This window comes from Physeter macrocephalus, chromosome 7, assembly GCF_002837175.3.
Source record: "Physeter macrocephalus isolate SW-GA chromosome 7, ASM283717v5, whole genome shotgun sequence".
In the NCBI taxonomy this organism is placed as follows: Eukaryota; Metazoa; Chordata; class Mammalia; order Artiodactyla; family Physeteridae; genus Physeter; species Physeter macrocephalus.
Window position 1 is genome coordinate 28,918,242 of NC_041220.1, and position 23,211 is coordinate 28,941,452.

The window sequence follows — 23,211 nt, forward strand, 5'->3', positions numbered from 1 at the left end:
AATAAACTATGCATCAATCAATATAAAGTATTACCAAAATATTTACCCATGTAGCTGTCACACACATTTTCTTTACTGAAAGATTTTCTTTATTGGAAAAATCTCAAACTTAAACACATTTTTAAAGTATTTCATCAGCAGTTCAGTGAAAAAGCACCAGAAGAAACCTGCTTATGTGAGGCTAATTACAGATATAATCTTTATGAATGGTCTTATTACTTGCAAACCCCTTCAAGAAATTCAAACGTTTTTATGAAACGTTTTTATGAAAGAATGTTTTATGCCAAAGATCAAACATGGAAAGGTATAAAATGAATGTCATTGTTTAAGAAGAATTTTCAGGGAACATATTTTCAACCCAGAAGTACCACACTTGAATCCAAACACCTTTGGCTAAACGAAGCAATCGAAGCAATCGTATCAAGTCTTGTTCTTTCAATTTACACTGTAACTTTCCACTACAGGAAAACATAATTATTTAACCAATTTATATTGATTATATTGTTACTTATCCAGTTAAATATAGGCTGAAAAATAAAGCCTAAAAATAATCTTAGCTTTTGGATTAAGTTATAATGATAAAAAAAACTGAATAAATAATATCATCCTGTCAGATTCTGTATCCTACTATCATGGAAATAAATGTAAGAAAAAGAGGAGAAAAACAAAAAATAAGGTTCATGCTACAATGGACCATACACATATGTAAACGTGATCATTCTAGCTCAACGCCGTATTTTTGTCTAAATTAGTACTTACAGTTTTAATTAATATAAAACTCCATATAATATGAGTCACTGTTTTTTTTAAACAATTCAGTGATTGCTCTCCAAATTTCTTGAAATTCTATTACTTAGGAAATTTTGTCTCAAATAATATCACTTAAAACTTTTCTTTCAATTCTTCATCTTTACACCTTTATAAATAAAAGAACTATCAATTTTCCACATAAATTGAGGGAAATAATCAAACTTTAATAAAGATGGAAAGCTGGAGAATATAAAGACAAAACTTAGTAAAAACAACAAGTTGCATTAAAAAGAAAACTTCAGCTCACTGTATTTTTTTTTTTACTAAAGTATGTCATACATTTTATCTTTGCAAGAGTTTGACGAATTTTGCAAGTAAAATTCTGTTTCCTCTACACTTGCTAATAGTCATGAGAATCTGTAGTTTGCACCTTCCCATTAAAAATGTATTGTATTTTTTTGAAATTATTCACCCCGCCTTTTATCCAGATCATGTCTTTGAAAGGAGGAAGTAGATAATAAATGGAATAATTCATGATTTCCCATTAAATATGAAACTTTCTTTTGCAGAGTTTAGAAAATGAAGTTCTACATAATGTACAAAAGTTGATTAGAACTTTTTTAACCTTTTCAGGAAAAAACCTTTCACATTAAACAACTGCATGTGGAGGTTTCTTTGGGAAAAGTAAACCAATCAATTCCTTATACCTATGGCTTTATCATACATATTCAAATGTTGCTCTTTCCAAACATATATCCCTTTATAATGTGTAAGTAGTTATTGAAATGATGGCAAGAAAAATAGTGTACATTGGGCTATAAACATGACAAGTATCTAAGAAATATATAACTGATGTCTAAATTACAAAGGGAAAAAATCACATAAATTAGAAATGAAAACAAAACATTATTTGTGCTCTTTTCAGCAATGTAATGGAAGACAGTGTGAGGGTAAATAATAAAACCTACATTTAGATGTCTCTTTTTAAGGCATTTCTTCTAGTGAGGTAATATTTTGTCATGAGAAAAAAATATATACCTTTATAAAACTTTTTCTTGCAAAACTATCCATTGGGATCTGTTAACTACATTATTTTTCTTTTGCCTTTTTTAAAAATTAATTTTAATTGGAGTATAGTTGCTTTACAATGTTGTGTTAGTTTCTACTGTACAGCAAAGTGAATCAGCTATACGTATACATATACCCCTCTTTTTTCTTTTGCCTTTTTTTAAGATTAAAAAAACCCCAAAAACAAATGATTTTTAGGCTCATTCTAGATCTATCATTCTTTATTTCTTGGATAAGAAATCTGGAGTAAATTTAACTGAAGATAAATGTCAAGTTCTGACTATTTTAGGGCAGCTGGTGACCTCATTAGGTTTTTAAAATTTTTTTGTGTCATAATTCTTTCCAATAAATATATCTCAATTTTCCCCATATTAAAAAATAAATAAAGAATTTATTTTCCCCTTTCAAACATGAATGCCTAAAAAGGTAACTACCATGTTGTAAGCCATGTGAAGAAACCTTTCATACTGTGTGCTCTTTAATTACCGTTGCAAAGGAGGTATGCATTACACATACAAACAGTGAAGCCAGGATTTCTCACAAACTATATGAACACAGTGATCAAACTTCCAGAACATACTTTTCATTTTACGTTTAGTAAAAACTAAATTAATAAAAACAAAAAATGAGTTGATAATTTTGAAGCTTTTGTCAGACAACACCTGTATATAGCTATCTTATTTTCCTGAATGTTGCATTTTATTGCATTTCCTGAATGTTAATTTTATTGCAGCTATCTCAAACATTCAGGAAATTCCTACTTATAACTAAAACCTTAGGGCATATCAAATCAAATATGTGCATCAATAAGAATATTGGAAGAACAAAAGGAAGTATTTGTGAGAAGATAAAATAAAAGAGCCTTGAATTCAAACTTTTAAAAAATTGTAATAGATATATAGTAGGGATTATAACTTCCTTGAGATGGAGAACATGTTATTTGTTCCTTTTGTATTTTTTTATAATAGTGCAAATGCCAACAAAAATAAAGATTATACAACATTATTAATATCAAATAAAATAGAAGCAGGGCATAAAAAAATTAAAAGGGCATATGAATATTAGAGATTCATAAATATATTATTTTACTGAGAAATATGGCAGCTAGAAAACAATACTCCTTATAAAAATAGCTTCAAAGTATATAAAATTCACAGAAAAAGGAGAAATTGATCTTAATGAATTTTTTTTCAGAAAATTATAAATTAAACAGAGGGAAAAAAGATCTGAATAACAATTGTCTAGCTTGATTGAAATAACAGGTTCAATCTAATTATTAGATTCTGATCGTTTTCTGTATAAGAACTATCGACCAACTAGAAAATACATATTTATTTTTCAGACATACAAGGAATATTTATAAAATTAATCATGTACTGGCCACACTAAAAATGTCATAAACTGATATCACATATGGCACATTTCCTGAGCACAAGTATATATTCACTCCCCAATCCTGCAGTCCCTCTTGCAGAAAAAAAAAAAAAAACAAAAAGCCACAAGAAAAAACTATTCACCTGCAAATTTATAAATACACTTCTAGTTTATTCATGGCCAAAAGGGGAAACCACTGTAGAAATTTTCATACACTTAGAACTGAAAGAAAAAAATTAAACATTAAATCCTGGTGGAAGAAATCATCATGGTATTAAAAGGAAATTTATAAGTTAAATTCATTTGTTAGAAAACAAGAGCAACACTTGGGAGTGAAAGAGCTAGCTTTCAACTTAGGATGCTAGAAATAAAACCTAACAAATTAAACAAAGACATGAAGTCAAATAAAGGACAGGGAGGGAAATATTAAAGGCAAATGCATGAATTCATAAAATAGAGAACAAAAAATGTGACCCATAAAACAAACAAACAAAAAAACCTGGTTATGTGAAAAGACAAATAAATTTTGCAAGTACTTTATAATCAAGAAAAACAAAAATAGATAAGTCATCAAAATTGTACCAGGAATAGAAGAGATAATACATCTTCTATTACAATTATAGTAACTGCTAACTTTTAGTGTAGCAAAAGAAATTAAAATTATGGGTTAATATTGTTATAATTTAGATACAAATTTCCCCCATACCACCCCCCCAAAAAAGAACTCATAGCAAACTAAAACCATAATGAATAAGTAGGGTTTATCCCAGAATTGCAAGATGGTTCAAAATTAGAAAATCTCTTAACTTTATGATAATCTCAGGAGATGTTAGAAAATTATTTAGTAAAGTTCAAAACTCATTCATGATTAAGAAAAGTGGAAACTAAAAAATGAATTCTCTATCTTGGTAATATGTATCTATTAAAACCCTATAAGCATAAAGCTTCATGTTTTGCGGTACATTAGAATCATTTCCACTAAAGTAAGGAATTTGAAGGGATCCTTGCTGTCACTCCTATTATTTAACACCATGCACTGTTAAATGGACGTTCTTGTCAATGTGGGATTCAATATTTTAATGATACCAATTCTCCTAAAATAACATATAAAATCAAGGCAGTCCTAATAAAACCTCAATTATATTCTCCTGACTCTTGGCAAGATAATTCTAAAATTCATATAGAATGGTTAATGTACAAGAAAAACCTGATCATTTGGAACAAAGAGGGGGACTGTCTGCCAGATATAAAATACATTTTAACTATATTAATGAAATGATTTGTGGCACTGACACAAGAAAAGACAACTAAGTCAATGCAACAGAATATATATGTATATGTGTATGTATACACACATGAAAATTTGGTATTTAATAGAAGTGACATTTCAATTCAGGGGAAAGTTTTGGGTACAATTGATCTATTTGCAAATTTTGTTGGTTTTATGTTTTATATATAAATATTTCTATATTATTGTTTTTGTATATAAATAATATAGATGATAGCATATGTTATATTACCTTTCCACATTTAATGGAACATTTAAGTGATACACAAATCCCAATTTCCTAATCATTTTCTTGACCTTAATGTATGTGTTACGTATATATTAAACATTTATCACTAAGAACTTTCAGGTGCTTAATCACAACAGTTTTAAAGCAACTTTGTAACATTCATTTTGAACTTCTGAGTTATGTAATTTTTTTTTAGCCACCTAGCTTCCCCTTCTTGAATTCTCTTTTCTTTCCCCTAGACTCTAAAGTGGCCATTTGGGGCAGGGATGAAGGGTCCAGAAAGACTGCATAGGAAGAGATGTTTTCCAGTCCTCATATCTGAAAAGATTTTTGCTTTGCCCTCAGTTTTGATTAATAGTTTATCTGGGTACAGAATTCTAAGTTAAAATAATTGTTCTGCATACCTTAAAGACATCCTTCCTTTTTTTATAGAACCAAGTGTTATTACTGACAACTGTGACGGTAGTCTGATCTTTGTTTCTTGATGACAACCATTCTCCCAAACCCTGAAAGCTTCTAGTATCTTCTCTGTATACTTAGTATTCTGAAATTTCATAAAGATGTATCGAAGTGGGTTTTTTCTTTTCTTTTTTTCCTTTTTCTTACTTTCCCCCTTTTTTTTTTTTTTTTGGTGTTGTTGTTCTTTCATTTCTGGTTACTTTGGTAGTCACAGCCCAAAGATCTGTGGGTTTTTTCCAGTCTAAGATATCTGTGTCTATGTCTCTATCTATATCTCTATCTCTGTCCATCTATATCTACCTATATAGTTATCATCATTCATTCTCTCATCTCTTTCTCTTGGATAAATATTCACCACCTGGACTGTGTTCTGTATCTTATGCCTTTTAAAATGTTTTCTATATCTTTTCTGTTTTTATTCTACATGTTGATAGCCTTATCTTTCTTTTCCATCCTTTCCTTTGAGTTTTAAAAAATATTTCAGCTACCTTTAATTTTGAAGAATTATTTTTCTTTAAATGATTTCATAGCATCAGGTTACATTTGAGGGATGTAAGATTTTCTACAATGTCTGTAAGGAAAGAAATTGGAAATCTCTCAAAGTTCCTCTTTTCCCTATAGAAACTTTGTTTCAGCTGACATTGAGTGTTCTCTTTGTTCATCTTTTTTTCTTTTGTATTGAAATATTTTCTCAAATATCAGAGGCTATTTGTCTATTCATAATAATGAAGTTCTCAATTTCTTAACATAGGTAGTGCATTTGGGTTTCCTCTGTTTGCAGGATTCATCCTGAGATTTATGGGTTGGGAGAGCACAAGCTGGCTATTCCTTGCACTGATGCCAAATAAAAAGGACTCTGTATGGTACACCAGTTTCCCTGACAGGAGCTCAGGCCAACTGTTACTTTTAAGGTTTTTTTGCATCACTGTTTATGAGGAATATTATTATTCTGTGGTTTTCTTTTTATGTAATGGCTTTCTCTGGTATTGGTATCAGGATAATTCTGGTCTCATAGAATGAGTTGAGAAGTGTTTCTTCTATTTTATTGAAGAGCTTGTGTCAAACTGATGGGTTTTGTGGTTTTTTTTTTTTTCCAAATGTTAGGTAGAATTCACCAGTGAAGCAAAATGGGCCTGGAATTTTCTTTTTGGGAAGTTTTTAAACTATTAATTCAATGTGTTTAGTGAATCTACTGCGATATCTATTTCTACTTAAGTGAATTTTGGCAGTGTCTCACGAAATTTAGCCATTTCTGTAAGTTGTTGAGTTTACCAGTATAAAGTTTATTTCTTAATTATCATTTTAATATTTATGTAATCTGTAGTGATGTGTCCCCTCTTTCACTTCTGAAATTGGTAAATTGTGTCTTCTTTCTTTTTCTCTGGTCATTATGACTAAAGATTGATCAACTTCACTGATCTTTTCAAAGAAGCCGTTTTTAGTTTCATTGATTTTCTCTACTGTTTTCCTGTTTTCTGCCCCCATTTTACTACTCATTTTTCTCTATTTTCAGTTTAATTTTTTTCTAGTTTTTTAAAATGAAAACTTAGGGCAATAACTTTAGACATTTCTATTTTTCAAATATAAACATTTTAATGCTATAAACTTCCCTTTAAGCACTGCTTTAGCTTCATCCTACCAATTTTGATCTGCCATATATTTTTAATTCTGTTCAAAGGATTTTCTAATTTGCCTTGATTTCTTCTTTGATCTATAGTTTATTTAGAAATACGTTGTCTAGTTTCCAAATTTGTGGGGATTTTTCAGAGGTCTTCCTGCCATTATTTCTAATTTAATTCCATTGTTGTAAGAGAAAATAATTTTTAGGATTTAAATCCTTTTAAGTATATTGAAATTTGTTTTATGGCTCAGAATATCATCTCCTTTGAAAAGTATTCCATGTGTACTTAAAATAATGTGTGTTCTGCTGTTGTTTGGTGGAATGTATGTAAATGCCAATTATTTAGGCTGATCAATGGTATTGTTCAAGTCTTCAATATTCTAACGATTTTTTTTTTTTTTTTTTTTTTTTTTTTGTGGTACGCGGGCCTCTCACTGTTGGGGCCTCTCCCGTTGCGGAGCACAGGCTCCGGACGCGCAGGCTCAGCGGCCATGGCTCACGGGCCCAGCCGCTCCGCGGCATGTGGGATCCTCCCGGACCGGGGCGCGAACCCGTATCCCCTGCATCGGCAGGCGGATTCTCGACCACTGCACCACCAGGGAAGCCCAATATTCTAACGATTTTTTAATCAATTATTGAGAAAGTGGTGTTAGAATCTCCAACTATAATTGTGGACTTGTCTGTTTTTCCTTTTCCTTCTATCAGTTTTTGTTTTATTACTTTGAAGTTCTGTCATAGGAACACAAACATTTAGGATTATGTGTTCTTGATGAACCAACTTCTTGTATCATTATGAAATGTTACTTTTTATCTCTGGTAATATTCCAACTGCTTTCTGAAAATGTATTTCTGAAAATCTTAGAATCTCTCATTTTTCTTCCTTTCCTATCATGTTAAGAATTTACTATCTTTTGGACTTTTGAGTGGTCATTTCAAATATACGAAGGAAATGTATTTAGCCATCCATCTTGATCTTGAAGTGGAAAAACCCCTAAACTAAACTTTTAAGACAATTGCTTCATTCAGCAATGTATTTCTGTGGCTACATTGGCTGTAGGATAAGGGATTGTTTCAGACAAGCTTAAGGGGATTTTATGGAAATATGAGTCAGGGTTATAGAATAACTGGGTCCTGACAAGGTGAACCCAGAGGGAGGTTCTAGATCCATAACAGTACTGGGAATTCATAAGGAGTCTAGAAATCTGATCTCTGATTCATGTCTGATTCATTTTCTTTCTAGCTTGTTCATCTCTATGAATCATTTTTTCTGTCTCATTGTTTCTGCTTCTTTATAACATTAGATTGCCTTGGTCAAAGTACTTAATCTCCCTATGCCTTGGTCTCTGGAAGTAATAACAAGATTTATTTCCAGGTTTATTGTGAGGATCACTAAAAACACAGACCAGCACACAGTATTAATGTAATATGTCTTACCCATTACTATTTGGCCTAACATAAAACCTGGCTAAGAGATGTAATATTTATGACAAGCTGTCTATACATCCATTTCATTGTTCATTAGGTATGCAAAGTTTTATTATATTGCTCCGTTTTTCTTATATAAGATCAGGTGATAACATTCTTTTGGAATTTAGTATCAGGAAAAAGCTTATCTCTCTTGAAGAACTGATATGCTTCCTTTCATCAGGTAATGAGGATTCTCTAGTCCATCACATCTCCCTTTTTGCCCAGTCTGCCCAGAAGTTCAGAGTGAAATTTAATGTTTCTTCAGGGGAACTATATTAACCCTGATGGGGAGTATATTTATATACTTTTCCTTTATTTGCCTTTCATTTTCTATAATAATCTGACAGCTATGTAATATAAAACATTAATTTTAAGTTTCTTCAATCCTCTCCAGAAAGAAAGTTAACAAGAAATAAAGCATTATTTTATGTAAGTCAGAAGAATCTTAAAGGAGAATGAAACACTGCTTTCAAAGAACTCTGAGTCTAGAGCAGAATCCTTTCCTTATGGCAATTCACAACAAGAAAGACATTTTACATTGCAATTCAGTACATGTACATATATATTTCACATATGTATGTATATGAAACAAAATTTAAAAGCACTAATACTCAAAATGTTCTGATCTCTTTGTAAATATTAACTCAATTAATCCTCATAACCATTCCAGGAGCCAGGCCCTCTTATTGTTACCTCTATTTTTTTACATGAGAAAACTGAGGCACAGAAAGGTTAAGTAACTTGGCCAAAGTTTACCAGTTACCTTGTTAGTAAGTATAAAGCTGGGTTTGAGTCCAGGGAGTCTGGTTTTAGAACCCATGCTCTATTTCATTACATCTGGCAACCCGCTCTATGTAATGAACCCCTTTCTAATTCTATAGTCTTTCATATTTTAAATGCTTATCATGACACCCAAACTCATGGGTCATAATCATTACCCACTAATGGACCACAATCTTAGATTTTTTAAACATTAATCAGGAAGGAAAAAAAACAAAACACATGTACATGATTGTCAATGGCTATTAAGAGAGTTCAAGCAGGCACTCTCAACTCTTACCATGTGAGTGAGGATGGATCAAAGGAGGCCTCACAGGGCAAGAAACAGTTAAGCTGAGGCTGGTAGAGAAGGTTATCAAGTACACAAGGCATGGGAGAAGGAGAAGGGCATTTCAGGCAGAGCACATATATAGGGCTACAAAGGGGTAAAAGATCCCCATTCATCAACTGCCCCAACACCTGTGAGCCAAGCACTGTATGAGTACTGAGGATGCACATGTGAGCAAAGTAGCCATGGCTCCATACATACATACATACAAATACACAGTATATATATTTATTTATAAATATACATGTATTTATAAACACACACCTCCCAGCTCAAAGTACAGAGTATTTAAAATGATCTCAGAGACTCATCCCAGTACAAAATTTTGAAAATTTCCAAATAATCTAATTAAAAATAATAGAGGAAAAATATTTCCTACAAATTTATATATTCAATTTAATAGACCAACATATGCATTGTGGGAGTACCAGGAGGAGAACAGAGATTCTTTTAAGAAAAATGGTGAAAACCTCCCAAGTTTGATAAATGTCATGAATGTAAATATTTGAGAAATTCAACAAACTCTAAGTAGGAAAATTCAAAGAGATACACATTGAGACACATTATAATCAAACTCCCAAAGGCAAAGACAAAGAGTGAATCTAAAGTGGCAATAGAGAAGCAACTCATCACATACACAGCATCCTCAATAAGGTTTTAAGCAGATTTCTCACTAGAAACTTTGGAGGCCAGAAAGCAGGGTCTTTTTTTGTTTTAATGGGGTATAGTTGTTTTACAATATTGTGTTAGTTTCTACTGTACAGTGAAGTGAATTATGTATTCAAAATGCTAAAAGAAAAAACTGTCAACCAATAATCTTACATCTGGCAAAACTGTCCTTCTAAAGTGAGGAAGAACTTAAGAACATTCCCAGATAAACAAAAGCTGAGGAACTTTATTTCTACTGGACCTGCCCTGCAAGAAGTGCTAAAAGGAGTCCTGCAGGTTGAAAAAGAGTAACCTGAAGTCATATGAAGAAATAAAAGTCTCAGTAAAGGTAGACACATGGTCAATTATAGAAGCTAGTATTTTTGTAACAATAGTTGGTAACTTCACATTTTGTTTTCTACATAATTTAAGAGACTAATGCATTTATAAAAATAATTTTTCTAAGAACTAGCAGTATTGTATATTTGATTTGTAACTCCACATGTTGTTTTCTACATAATTTAAGATATAGCATTAAAAAAATTATTAATGTATGTGTGGGAGCAGAGGGTATCTGTAAATCTCTATACCTTCCTGTCAGTTTTGCTGTGAACCTAAAACTCTAAAAAAATAAAGCCTTTCAATAACAAAATGATTAGTTTGTTTTTTGGATGCAAAATGTATAAAGATGTAGTTTTACAACATCAATAATCAAAAGAGGTAGCAATGGAGCTCTCAAGAAGCAAAGTTTTTGTATGTTAGTGAAGATAAACTGGTATAAATTCAAAACAGAGGTTATAATTTTAGGATATCAGATGTAAGCCCCATGGCCCCACAAAGAAAATAGTTACAGAATATACACAAAGGAAATGAGAAGGGAATTCAAAGGTTTCACTACAAAAAAAAAAATCAACATAAAAGAATACAGTAATGCAGGAAATGAGGAACAAAGAAGCTATAAGGTACATAAAAAACAAACAGTAAGTGACAGAAGTCCCTCCTTATTAGTAATTACTTTAAATGTAAGTGGATTAAACTCTCCAATCAAAGGACAGAGACTGGCAGAATGAATAAAAAAACGTGATCCAACTATGTGCTGTCTACAAGACACTCACTTTAGATCCAAAGACACAAATAGGTTTAAAATGAAATGATGGGGGAAGATATTTCATGGCAAGAGTAACAAAAAGAGAGTAAGGGTGGCTACACTAATGTCAGACAAAATAGACTTGAAATTTAAAAAGGGCTATAAGAGACAAAGGAGGCTGTAATATATTAATAACAGATTCAATACAGGAAGAAGATACAACTGTCATAAACGTTCATGCACTTAATAAGAGACCATCAGAATAAATAAAGCAAAAATTGACAGACTTGAGGGGAGAAATAGACAGTTATACAATAATAGCTGGAGATTTCAATACCTGACTCTCAATAATGGATAGAACAACCAAACAGAAGATAAGTAAGAAAACAGAGGACTTGAACAATACAATAAACCAACTAGATGTAACAGATATTTGCAGAACACTCTACGCAACAATGACAGAATACAGTCTTCTCAAGGGCACACAGGACATTTTCCAGGATTGCCCATATATTAGGCCAAAAATTAAGTCTAGATATCACACAAAGTATCTTCTTTGGCCACAACTAGAGTAGTCATTAAGGGAGGGAAAACTGGAGAATTCACAAATTGTGGAAATTAAGTAACACACTCTTAAACAACCAATGGATCAAAGAAGAAATCAGAAGGGAAATTAGAAAATACTTAGAGATGAATGAAAATGAAAACACAACATGGCAAAACTTATGGAATGCAGTGAAAGCAGTGCTAAAGGGGAAATTTATAACTATAAGTGCTCAAATTTATAAAAAAGAAAGATCTTTTAAAAAACATTTAAAAACAAAAAGATCTCAAATCAACATTCTAACCTTACAATTTAATGAATTAGGAAAAGAACAAACTAAACCCAAAGCTTTCAGAAGAAAAAAAATAATAAAGATTAGGGCAGAGATAAATGAAATAGAGGATAGAAAAAGAACTCAATGAAAACAAAAGTTGGTTCTTTGAAAAGATCAACAAAATTGAGAAACCTTTAGCTAGATCAACTAAGAAAAAAACAGAGAAGACTCAAAGTACTACAATCAGAAATGAAAGTAGGCTTTGCTGTACAGCAGAAACTAGCACAACATTGTAAAGCAACTATATTCCAAAAAAAAGAAAGAAATGAAAGTAGGAACATTACTACCAATTTTAGAGATAAAAAGGATTATTAGAGAGTATTGTGAACAACCCTGTGTAAAAAATTGGATAACCTAGATGAAATGGACAAATTCCTAGAAACAAAACCTACCAAGACTGAATCATGAAGAAATAATAAGCCTGAACTGACCTATAACTTGTAAGGATAATGAGTCAGTAATCAAAAATCTCCTAACAAAGAAAAGCCCTGGATGATGGCCTCACTGATTCATTCTACCAAAAATGTAATGGACTAACATCAATTCTTCTCAAACATTTCAAAAAACTGAATGGGAGAGAACACACTTCCTATTTCGTTCTATTAGGCCAGCATTGCCCTGATACCAAAGCCAGAAAAAAATACCTCAAGAAAAGAGAACTACAGACAAATATCTCTTATGAACATTAATTCAACAAAATACTAGTGAAATGAATTCAGCAGCATATTAAAAGGATTATACATCATGGCCAATTGGAATGCAAGGATGGTTCAACATACTAATACTTATCAATGTAATACATCATATTAACAGAATGAAGAAAAAATTACCATATGATCATCTCAATGCAGAAAAAGTATTTGACAAAATTAAATACCCTTTCATGATAAAATACTCAACAAATTAGGAATAGAAGGGAACTGCCTCAACATAACAAAACCCATATATGAGAAACTCACAGTAAGCATCATACTCAATAGTGAAAGACTGAAAGCTTTCCACTACGATTAGACACAAGGCAAAAAGGCCCAGTTTCATCACTTCTATTCAACACAGTACTTAGAGCAATTAGGAAAGAAAAAGAAATAAAAGGCATTCAAACTGGAAAGGAAGAAGTAAAATTATCTGTTTCTAGCTGTTGTGATTTTTATATGTCGAAAACTCTAAAGATTCCACAAAAAGCTATTCGAACTAATAAACAAATTCAGCAAAGTAATAACAAATTCTGGATACAAGATCAACATTCAAAATTCAGTAGTATATGTATACACTAAGAATAAATAATCTGAAAAGGAAATTAAGAAAACAATTCCACTTACAATAACAAAAATAATAAAATAAAATACTCAGGAATTAACTTTACCAAGGAGGTAAAAGACCTGTGCAATGAAAACTATAAAACATTGCTGAAAGAAATTAAAGAAGACATAAATAAATAAAAAGACATCTTATGTTCATGGATTAGAATATTTAATATTGTTATGCTGTCAATACTACCTAAAGCAATTTACAGATTCAATGAAATTCCTATCAAAATACCAATGACAATTTTTTTACAAGTAGAAAAATTCATTCTAAAATTCATATGTAATCTCAAGGGACCTGAATAACCAAAATAATCTTGAAAAAGAAAAAAGGTGGACTCACAATTCCTGATTTCAAAACTTACTACACATTTACAGTAATCAGCATGGTACTGGCATAAAGACAAACATATAGACCAAAGGAATAGAATAGAGAGCTCAGAAATAAATCTTCACATATATGGTCAAACAATTTTTGACAAGGGTATTAAGACTATTCAAAGGGGAAAGGACAGTTTTTTTCAACAAATGATGATGGGAAAACTAGATATCCACATGCAAAAGAATGAAGTTGGAAGCTTACCTAACACTATAGACATAAATTAACTCAAAATGGATCAAAGACCTAAACACAGTAGCTAAAAGTATAAAACTCTTAGAAGAAATCATAGGGCAAAAGCTTTACAACATTGGATTTGGCAATGATTTCTTGGATATGACAGCAAAAGTACAGGCAACACAAGAAAAAATAGACAAGTTAGACTTCATGAAATTAAAAAAAATTTGTCATCAAAGGATACTAGAACAGAGTGAAAGGCAATCAATGGAATAGGAGAAAATAATTGCAAATCACATATCTGATAAGAAATTAATATCCAGAATATAGAAGTATTCCTAAAACTTAATAATAAAAAACAAACAACTCAATTCAAAAACAGAAAGTACTTGAATAAACATTTCTCCAAAGAAGAGATCCAAAGGACCAATAAGCACATGAAAAGATGCTCAACATTACTAATCACTGGAGAAATGTAAATCAAGATCTCAGTGAGATACCCCTCACACTCATTATGATGGCTACTAGCATGAAAGCAGAAAATAATAAATGTTGGTGAAGATGTGAAGCAACTGGAACCCATGTGCATTGTTGGTGAGAATGAAAACTGGTACAGCCATTGTAGTGGCAGAATGGTGGTTCTCAAAAAATTTTAAATAAAGTTATCAAATTATTCAGTAATTCCACTCCTGGGTATATACTCAAATGAATTGAGAACAGGGTCTTAAAGAGATATTTAGACACCTGTGTTCACAGGAAACATTATTCACAATAGGTAAAACACTGAAGCAGCCCAAGTGTCCATTGACAAATGAATGGATAAGCAAAATATAAACATACAATGGAATATTATTCATCCTTAAAAAGGAAGGAAATTGTTACAAATGCTACAACATGGAAGAAACTTGAGGATACTGCAAGCCCTAGGAAAGCAAAAGAGTACTTGTTAGCCCATAATCTGATTTTGCTTTAAGTACTGAGATGACACTGTTTACTATAATATCTCCATTTTCTAACATGGAAAACAGAATAGGGTATAGATATGAGTTAGGGGGATGATTTTTATAGAATTGCAGCAATATCAACATTTTGAGGATTATGTTTTAACCATAACAGAGAATGGGAAAGAGTCAAATTAATTTCGGATATTCCCATGCAAGCTTTTCTTAATATGGACAGAACACAATATCAGAAACAAAGCTCAACATAGTAAAATCATCTTGCCCCATGAATTATGCATGATGAGGCTTGGTCATTGTTCACCCCACTTTTAATTCTAACTGATTCAACCTCTGTAGTACCTGGGTACTTATCCCTTTTTATCACTTTGTTCTTCATTACTAAATTTCCCAAATGATTTCTAAATAGAGTGCCATTATGCACTTCCAGTGTTTATGAGCTATTGTAGGAAAAGTCACATTCTCTGGCTATATTCTACACATTTCTAAAGCAGTAGGTTTATACTTAAAGCAATCTTATGGTAGTAACAATAAGTTTAAGCAATTTATAGACATTTTTAAAAACTGTTTGCAATAGCTCAGTGGGCTCTGCAAATTATATTGTTTAGTACAGCATAAAAAATTTCTGAAAAGTTTACTATAAGATGAAATTTTAAAAAAATTCCCTTCATTAGTTAGCATTACTGTTTGAAATGTACCTCACTAAAAACTCTGCCTTCTAAACATGATGAATATGATACCTAGCACAAAGTAAATATGTAACTATACATATTTAAAGAAAAATGATAAATTAATATTACTACCTAAATCAAGACAAAGTTAATGCAAAATATTTAGGATATTTACATTATAACTTTTAAAAGCCAAAGAAAAATGATCAATGACAGTTAATGATAATAGCTGAAGTGAGAATTGTCTACATGTGTTTCATACAGAGAATCTCTTTTAACTTCCACAAGAATGTCCTATTATTATTATGGTCTCCAAATAGCTGTGGAAATCAAAGATTAGCAAAGTCAGGTAACCTGCAAAAAATTACAGAAGTATTAAGTAGCAAAGCCAAATTTCCAGCTGAGGAAGAAATCATCTCCCCTAACAGCCAGAGCTGCAATGTCATGATTCTTATGCTTTTCCCTTACAAAGATTTTTTTTAGGTCTATTTAGAGCTGATAAGTTTAAACACCATATGTGAAAATAATATTTTAAAGAAAACTTTTTTTTAACATCTTTATAAAAAAGTATAATTGCTTTACAATGTTGTGTTAGTTTCTGCTGTATAACAAAGTGAATCAGCTATATGTTTACATATATCCCCATAACCCTTCCCTCTTTCATCTCCCTCCCACCTTCCCTATCCTACCCCTCTAGGTGGTCACAAAGCACCGAGCTGATCTCCCTGTGCTATGCAGCTGTTAAAGCAAACTTTTAAAGAACATAAAGACATAAATGCCTAAGAAATTGGCATTTCTGTGTTCCGTTGACATTTGAAGTCTTTCCTCCTTTCGTATTTATTTAGACTTGGCTTTGGTGTAAATTTGAGATCCTTTTTGCACTTATTAAACAATTTTTAAAAGTGCCTTTCAACTGCATTTTTTTAAATACCCAAATTGTAAACTTTATTGATATCAATATTCTTTTTAAAAAATTTATTGTCAAAAATTCTTTTCTTTCCTAGTTTCACATCTTAGAGATCTGCTGTGGAAGACAGTATCAAAATGTAAATAAGTAAGTAAATAATAAAAATAAAAAGGAGTGGAATCTCTCCTGTGTTCCCATATGTATTCTCTGCTGTTGCTTTTTTTTATACATTCAGGAGAAAGTAAGGAATAATTGTCTCTCCACTTCAGAACACCAAAATCCTGTCTCTTTTTCTTGAATAAGGAAGAAGATCTTAAAACCCAATTTGCTACCTAGAAGGAAACAGGGTCATCTTCCTTTCATTCTCTCTCCTGCCTATTGCTGTTAGTCAAGTAACCATTTATTCAGCAATTGGCATCTTCAGAAAGTTTAACTGGCAAACCTCTGCATGGAATTTAATTTATTACTTTAAAAGAGACGCAAAATGTTTTGAAGAGAAAACAAGATGATATCACAAAATTATTCAAAAGTAAACAAGATGAATGAAGCAGAGGAAGAGCTCACCTAAAGGGGCCTAAATTCCCATAATGTTATCATGAAATAGTATATCCTGAGTAAACATCTTCACCTTGTTACAGATACTTTGAGTGCCTGACCATGGTGCAAATCCAAATGCTAAATTTGCTCATAACAAGTATATCTGTAGTTTGTAAAAGCACCTTTGGAAGACAATTGTGGAATATTTTCAAGATGAAAACCCAAGATGGGCAAAATGCTAATTTACTTTAACTGAGTAAGTATAATACAGTTCAAAGGCAGGAGAGAAAGGCTGTGCTGCCCAAGTGACGCTCAGTAAACACAAATTGGTGACGCTGAAAGATATTCTGAAAGAAAGCAATATCTTAGAGATGTACACAGTTTTGAACTAAATCTATTCTTCTGTATAATAGAACTTGATATCTGAAGCAGAAAATAATATTGAGCAGATTAACATTCTCTGTCCCTTGATAATTTTGCTTATTTGTATCCTCATATACACAGCTAAAGCTGTAAAAACTGCCCCCCAGAAAATTTTATTTGAATCTATAAATATACTTTTATTACTTAGCTCCTCAAAGCAATTATGATATGATAATAAGTGATACTTTAAGTATCACTTAAATAATGCATTCTGATAATATAATACAGAATAAAAAAGCACAAAGTACAGAACTACAACATGCCATTCTTTAGTTGTTAAAGATCAGTTAAATACTATTAATGGACTATTCAACAGCTTATCTAAGAAAGTCAAATTACCAGTGTCAAATATGTTGTACTTTAGTACAATACGTTTGAAAAAAATATACCTATTAGGCACAGTAATAATCTGGTCACTTAAAAAGTAATAAACCATAGTAGAATTCCTTCTGTAAATGTGTCTGATAAAAAACTCAGAAGCCCTTTGCCTTTGAACCATTTTACCCCATTCCAAAGTAAAATGATCCCCCATCAATTGGGTTTGACCATTCCAGTAACAACTACTTTAGCTTGTCTTGCTCAATTACTCACTTAAATTTTATACTCTTACTTGTAAACATATAACACTTATGAGGAATTAAACTTCCCCAATACAACAGTTAAACTAGCTACCTACAACACTGAACTAAAAAATGTTGTAATCAAAAAATATTCACAGCAGGATACCTATTTCATGGTGTTAGTAATCCGACATTTATTCTTCACTAATTTTTTCATTTAACAGCAAGTTATTGAGCTCCGCCCAAGTGCCAGGCCCTGTTTAAGCCCTGGGGACACAGTGGCGTACGCACAGACACGTTCCTGTCCTGTGGAGCATCCATTCCACTAGGGGTGACACAGCTGACGTACAAACTCCCAACAGAAGATGAGGACCAGCTGACTGCAGAAATATACTCAGGTGATTTGACTGGGAATAAGTGTGGGTGGGGTGAGGGCTCCTTGATTATGGGGTCAGGGAATAGCAGACTGAGGTCACATTCAAGGTGACACCTGCATGATAAGAAGTGTCATCAGTAAGGCCACACTGAAAGGAGTGCGTGGTAGGGAGAATGGGGGAAAAGGCCAGAGAGGTCAGCAAAGCCCAAATCACACACAGCTTTAGGTCATGATGAAGAGTTTAGAGTTTATCATAAGACCAATGGGAAGCTCTTGGAGGGTTTTAAACAGGTGAGTGTCCCCATGATCTAATTTTTAAAAGGTCATTCTGGTGGCTGAATTGTGGTGGAATTCAAGGGGATATTAGAAGAGCAAGTAGGAGACTCTTCTAGTGATCTTGGCAAGAGATGATGGTGACTATGCAATGAAGAGAATAGATGAACACAGGATAAGTTTTGGAGTTATATCTGAGAGTACATACTGATGGATTAGATGGGAGAGTGGTGGTGAAGGCAAGGTGAAACTCAAGGCTGCCTTGGTACCATTTACTGAACTGAGGGAAGACTGGGGGAGGGCTATTAGGAGGGGGGAGTGTGAGGGGCAGCAGAGGTAAAGCAAGAGTCCATTGGGGGGCCATGTTAGCCTTGGAATGTGTATTAAAAATCCAAGTAAATATGTCAAGGAGGCAGTTGGATATAAAAATTTGAAGCTTAATGGAGAGGTCAGGGCTGGATTTATAAATGTGATAGCCATCAGGTATTGCTTGTATTTAAAGCTATAGGACTAGATCCAGGTAGAGAGTGTAGCTGGAGTAGAGGGTCAAAGACCCACCCCTAGAACAATCCACCACTGAGAGTTTGAAAACAGAAAAGCAGCCAGCAAAGGAGACTGAAGGCAGCATAGTTGAAGAGTTTGGAGGAAAACCATAGAACATGGCATCCTGGAAGCCACAAGTACAGAATGTTCAAGGAGAGACTATTCATCTCTATCAAATAATGTGAAGGCATCAAGCAAGATGAGGACAGAAACATGACCATTAGATGTGATAAAAATGGAGGACATCAGTCACAGGAAACAGATTTCAGTGAGTTCTGGGTCTGGAAACCTATTTAGAGTCAATTGAGGTAAGAATGGGATGTGGAAAGATGGAGACAATGCTTCTGGTTACTGCGAAAGGTACAGAAAAATGGGGTAGAAACTGGAGGAGGATAAGAAGTCAAGGGAGATACTAGAGTAGATACGAATGCTAGTGAGATTGCTCCAATGGAAAAGGAGAAACTGATGATATAGCAAGAAAACACATTTAACTGGTGGAGAAAGTCTTGGAACAAGTAAGAGGGGACGGTATCCAGAGCACAAGTAGAGACATCATCCTTAGACAAGAACAGGAACTCTCCACCCATTGCAATAGGAGGGACACAGAGTGTGAGTTTACGTATTAGTAGGTTGGTATGTTTTGGAGTAGATGATGAAGTGTTATTCTGGGACTAGACAAAGAACACATCCATATTACAAGATATCAAAGCTAGTATACATGAATTATGTAAGTATATACTTCTGTTATCATCTTAGGGAAGAATAAGGCAGTTTAGAGAGGAATTTGAGTATATATCTTAGATACTGCTATTGCCTGATTGGAAATTTGATTCACCAATTTCTCCCCTTTATATTCTTGTATACTGAGGATCTGTGACACACCAGTTTGATCATTTTGTAATGCTAACAGATAGGGGAGTCAAATTCAAAATCTGTCTTCTTTGGCAAGTTTTATCCAACATCTTAGTTTTCTCTGATTTTTTCCAGACCTCTAGGCTGCACCTCACAGTATAATTATGCAACTCATTCATTGCATATTTATTTCCTGCTTGTATTATTTCAAATAGAGACAAGGATAAGACCAAGTACTTTATACTAAAATAACATTGTTTTCCCCTCTGTGAAAAACCTACTGTTAGATATAAAGTAGGCACTTAATAAATGCTTGCTGACCAATTTATCTTTTTAGAGTTCAATGGCTGATAAAAAGTTTTATACAGAAATTCTTTGGAATATGCATAATTCCTCATGGCACCTGCTGAGTGTTGCTGAGAGATGCTGAAATCAATTTTCTCCTTTACATGCTATTCAATTTGTTTGGGGCAAGGTCTACAATGTATATCAATCAGGAGCATAATAGTGAGCCAAGTACAAGTTACCTTCCTACTAAGGTTTGCACCCACTATCTTTGAGCTTTGATATAAAAAAGTATTCAAGTGTAGGAAGCTTTAAGGAGAATTCAACAGTAAGGGTTGAGAATTACCCAGGGCTACTTGTGTTCTGTAGCATAATATGGATTTGAAATCAATTTGGTAATATCCTTAGTGAAAAAAAATAATATTTGTAACAGAGCACTCATTAACATAGCCTATTTTGCATTGTCTTATAATAATGTTTTCTTCAGTGCAGACTGAAAGCAGATTTTAAGTATATAGATGTCTAATTTGTTAAAATATGTGAAGCATAAGTTTACTTCCAAATTTAATTCCTAATCTTAAGCCAATTATAGCTATTTAGATATCACTATATTTAAATCAGAAAGCAAATATCACTCATATATATTTTTCTTTTAAGAAGGAATTGTATCATCAGACAACACTGACCTTTAATTTTGTCCAACAGGCTACCATGGAAAGCTAATGAATTAGCAATTAGAATAGCAGTTAAAAACCAAAGGTCCCAGATATTACACTTGGCAGTCAATAGAACTCCAAGGAAGACAGTGATTATAGCTACTATAAATTTTGTCACTCTATAAAATAAAGTAGCTACTGATAGAATGAACTATTCCATTTTTCGATGCTATATGCACACTGACAATTAGCTAATGAAATATATCAAGAGACTTAGAATTTTAGACTATGTGAAAACCTATACCAAAACCATCAATAGGAATACCCTGTCAGTAGAATTCCATAGCACTAGGCAACATTAATAGAGACAATCTTTTAAAAGCATTTATTGTATAAAATATTTTTGAATAGTTGAATAGTTGAATCATTTAATGAATTCCATAAGATGCATGTGCATATATAAGATTTCTATTTGTCAATACTTACATATAAAAATCTGATAACACAGTCACCAAGTCTATAGGTAAGAAATATTAAACCTGTTTACCTATTATTCTAGGTTTCTATTTATTTCTCACTAACCTACATGGATTTTTATACTGTTTTTACTCAGATCATAAATTAGGTTCTGACTAGCCATAAAATGGCAAAGTTTACTTTGTTCGTTAAAAAAGTAAATCCAGACAATTTAGAATTTTTTTAAATTAACCAATAATCTATGATCCATTAATTCTTTTTGTGGGTTCTTGACGGGAGAGAGAATATACATTAGTAAGGGATTGTTTTTTTAATCACCAGGAAAAAAAGATACACGAATCCTTCTCTTAAAGTGTTTTTTTCTCCCCCATGGAGGCAATATACCTTAAAATGGAAGTTATTAAGCAATTAATGACACAGACTTCACTGAAATATTGCAAATATGATAGTGTAATATCTTGGTAAATATGAGAATTTTGAAAGTCATAAAATTAAAGACTGATATGTGTAAGATCAATAGACATGATTTATCACTATTTAATATGAGCTTTAATTTTTAAATGCTATGTTCCAATGAAAAAGTGGACTGCACAGGAAAATTGAAATTTCAATAAAGAATCAAGACAAAATAAACAAACTTTATATTAAAGTACCTTTAAGAGGTATATACTTACGCAGCAACCTCCTCTTTTGGCAATCCTTTGAAATTCACCTCCAGATAATGATCTATGTCGTCTTTTTCTTTGATCAATTGAGACCTAAATGAAATGGAAAGAAATAATAAAGCACTGCCTTAAATCGAGTTGAAAAGCTACCAAACATATAAAATGCCACCAGAAGAACAGAAATATTCTGGGGATAATATCATAGATAATAAATGTTCTGCAAGAGCTATAGAGTTAGGTTGTTCATTGATAATTTCAAAATTTTAATTTTCTTGAATGGAAAGAGGCAGGGAAGAATACTAATCTCAGTGTGTAAACAAATAAAACACCAACACATTAAAATATTCTGCATTCTTAAGTAAATGGGGTTTTCTCCTCAAAGTATTATCTTTCATTTTACTCTTTTACATCTTCCAAAGATCTTCCATTTTACTCATGTTCTCTCACAATAAAACTTTCCAGCTACAGAAGTCAGATTCTGTTTGGCACAGGATCTTGAACTAAGAATACTTATTTGCTACAAATATGTTAAAATTATTGGTTGCAAACATTACAGAATTTTGCTCTGACATGCTGTTTGAGTGGTTTTTAAAATCACACATAAAACTTAAATTATTATTAAAAGTTCAAGGTGAAAGTGATTTAAAGAAGACTTTAATGAGAAATATATTACACGTGTAGTGTGTTCAATCTTCATACACCTGGCACCTTTAAAAATAAGCAGACTATGAACATCTTATGACAATAGGAGTATGGGATACACAGATACCTTTTTATTCAGAAGCTAATGGAGAATGTTGATACAAAGCTTTGCCTTAAATGGTTATGATAAAAATGTTTTTCTTCAATAAAATGAATAGAAAAAATTTTTTCTTTAAAATCTCTCTTATTCTGGGGATGTGAGGCTGGGCTATGTTTTTGCTCGTGTTAAAAAGAAAATGTAATCTCAGTTATTACAAAAGACAGGAAGAAGAAGCTAGCTATTTCAGATTTTGTAAATATTTCACATTATTCACAAGGAAAATGGAAAATAAGAATGTATATACTGGAATTATGCATCTATTGAAAATTTTCTGTTTTTCACATTATTTGAAAATAAAATTACAATTTTCTACACTTCTACTTTACAATTTCTACAGTTTTCAATTCTATTACCAAAGAACTTTGATGGTAGTTTAGCTGAATGTATT

General features: G+C 32.3%; 1 protein-coding gene across 1 annotated transcript in view; it reads right to left on the reverse strand.

The window, feature by feature from the left end:
* TTC29 (tetratricopeptide repeat domain 29) overlaps positions 1-23,211 on the reverse strand; it is a 264,216-nt gene that overhangs the window by 233,516 nt on the left and 7,489 nt on the right. Inside the window, exon 4 of the mRNA XM_024126651.1 lies at positions 22,031-22,114. Coding sequence (XP_023982419.1) covers positions 22,031-22,114 — 84 coding nt within the window. The remainder of the gene's footprint in view (positions 1-22,030; positions 22,115-23,211) is intronic.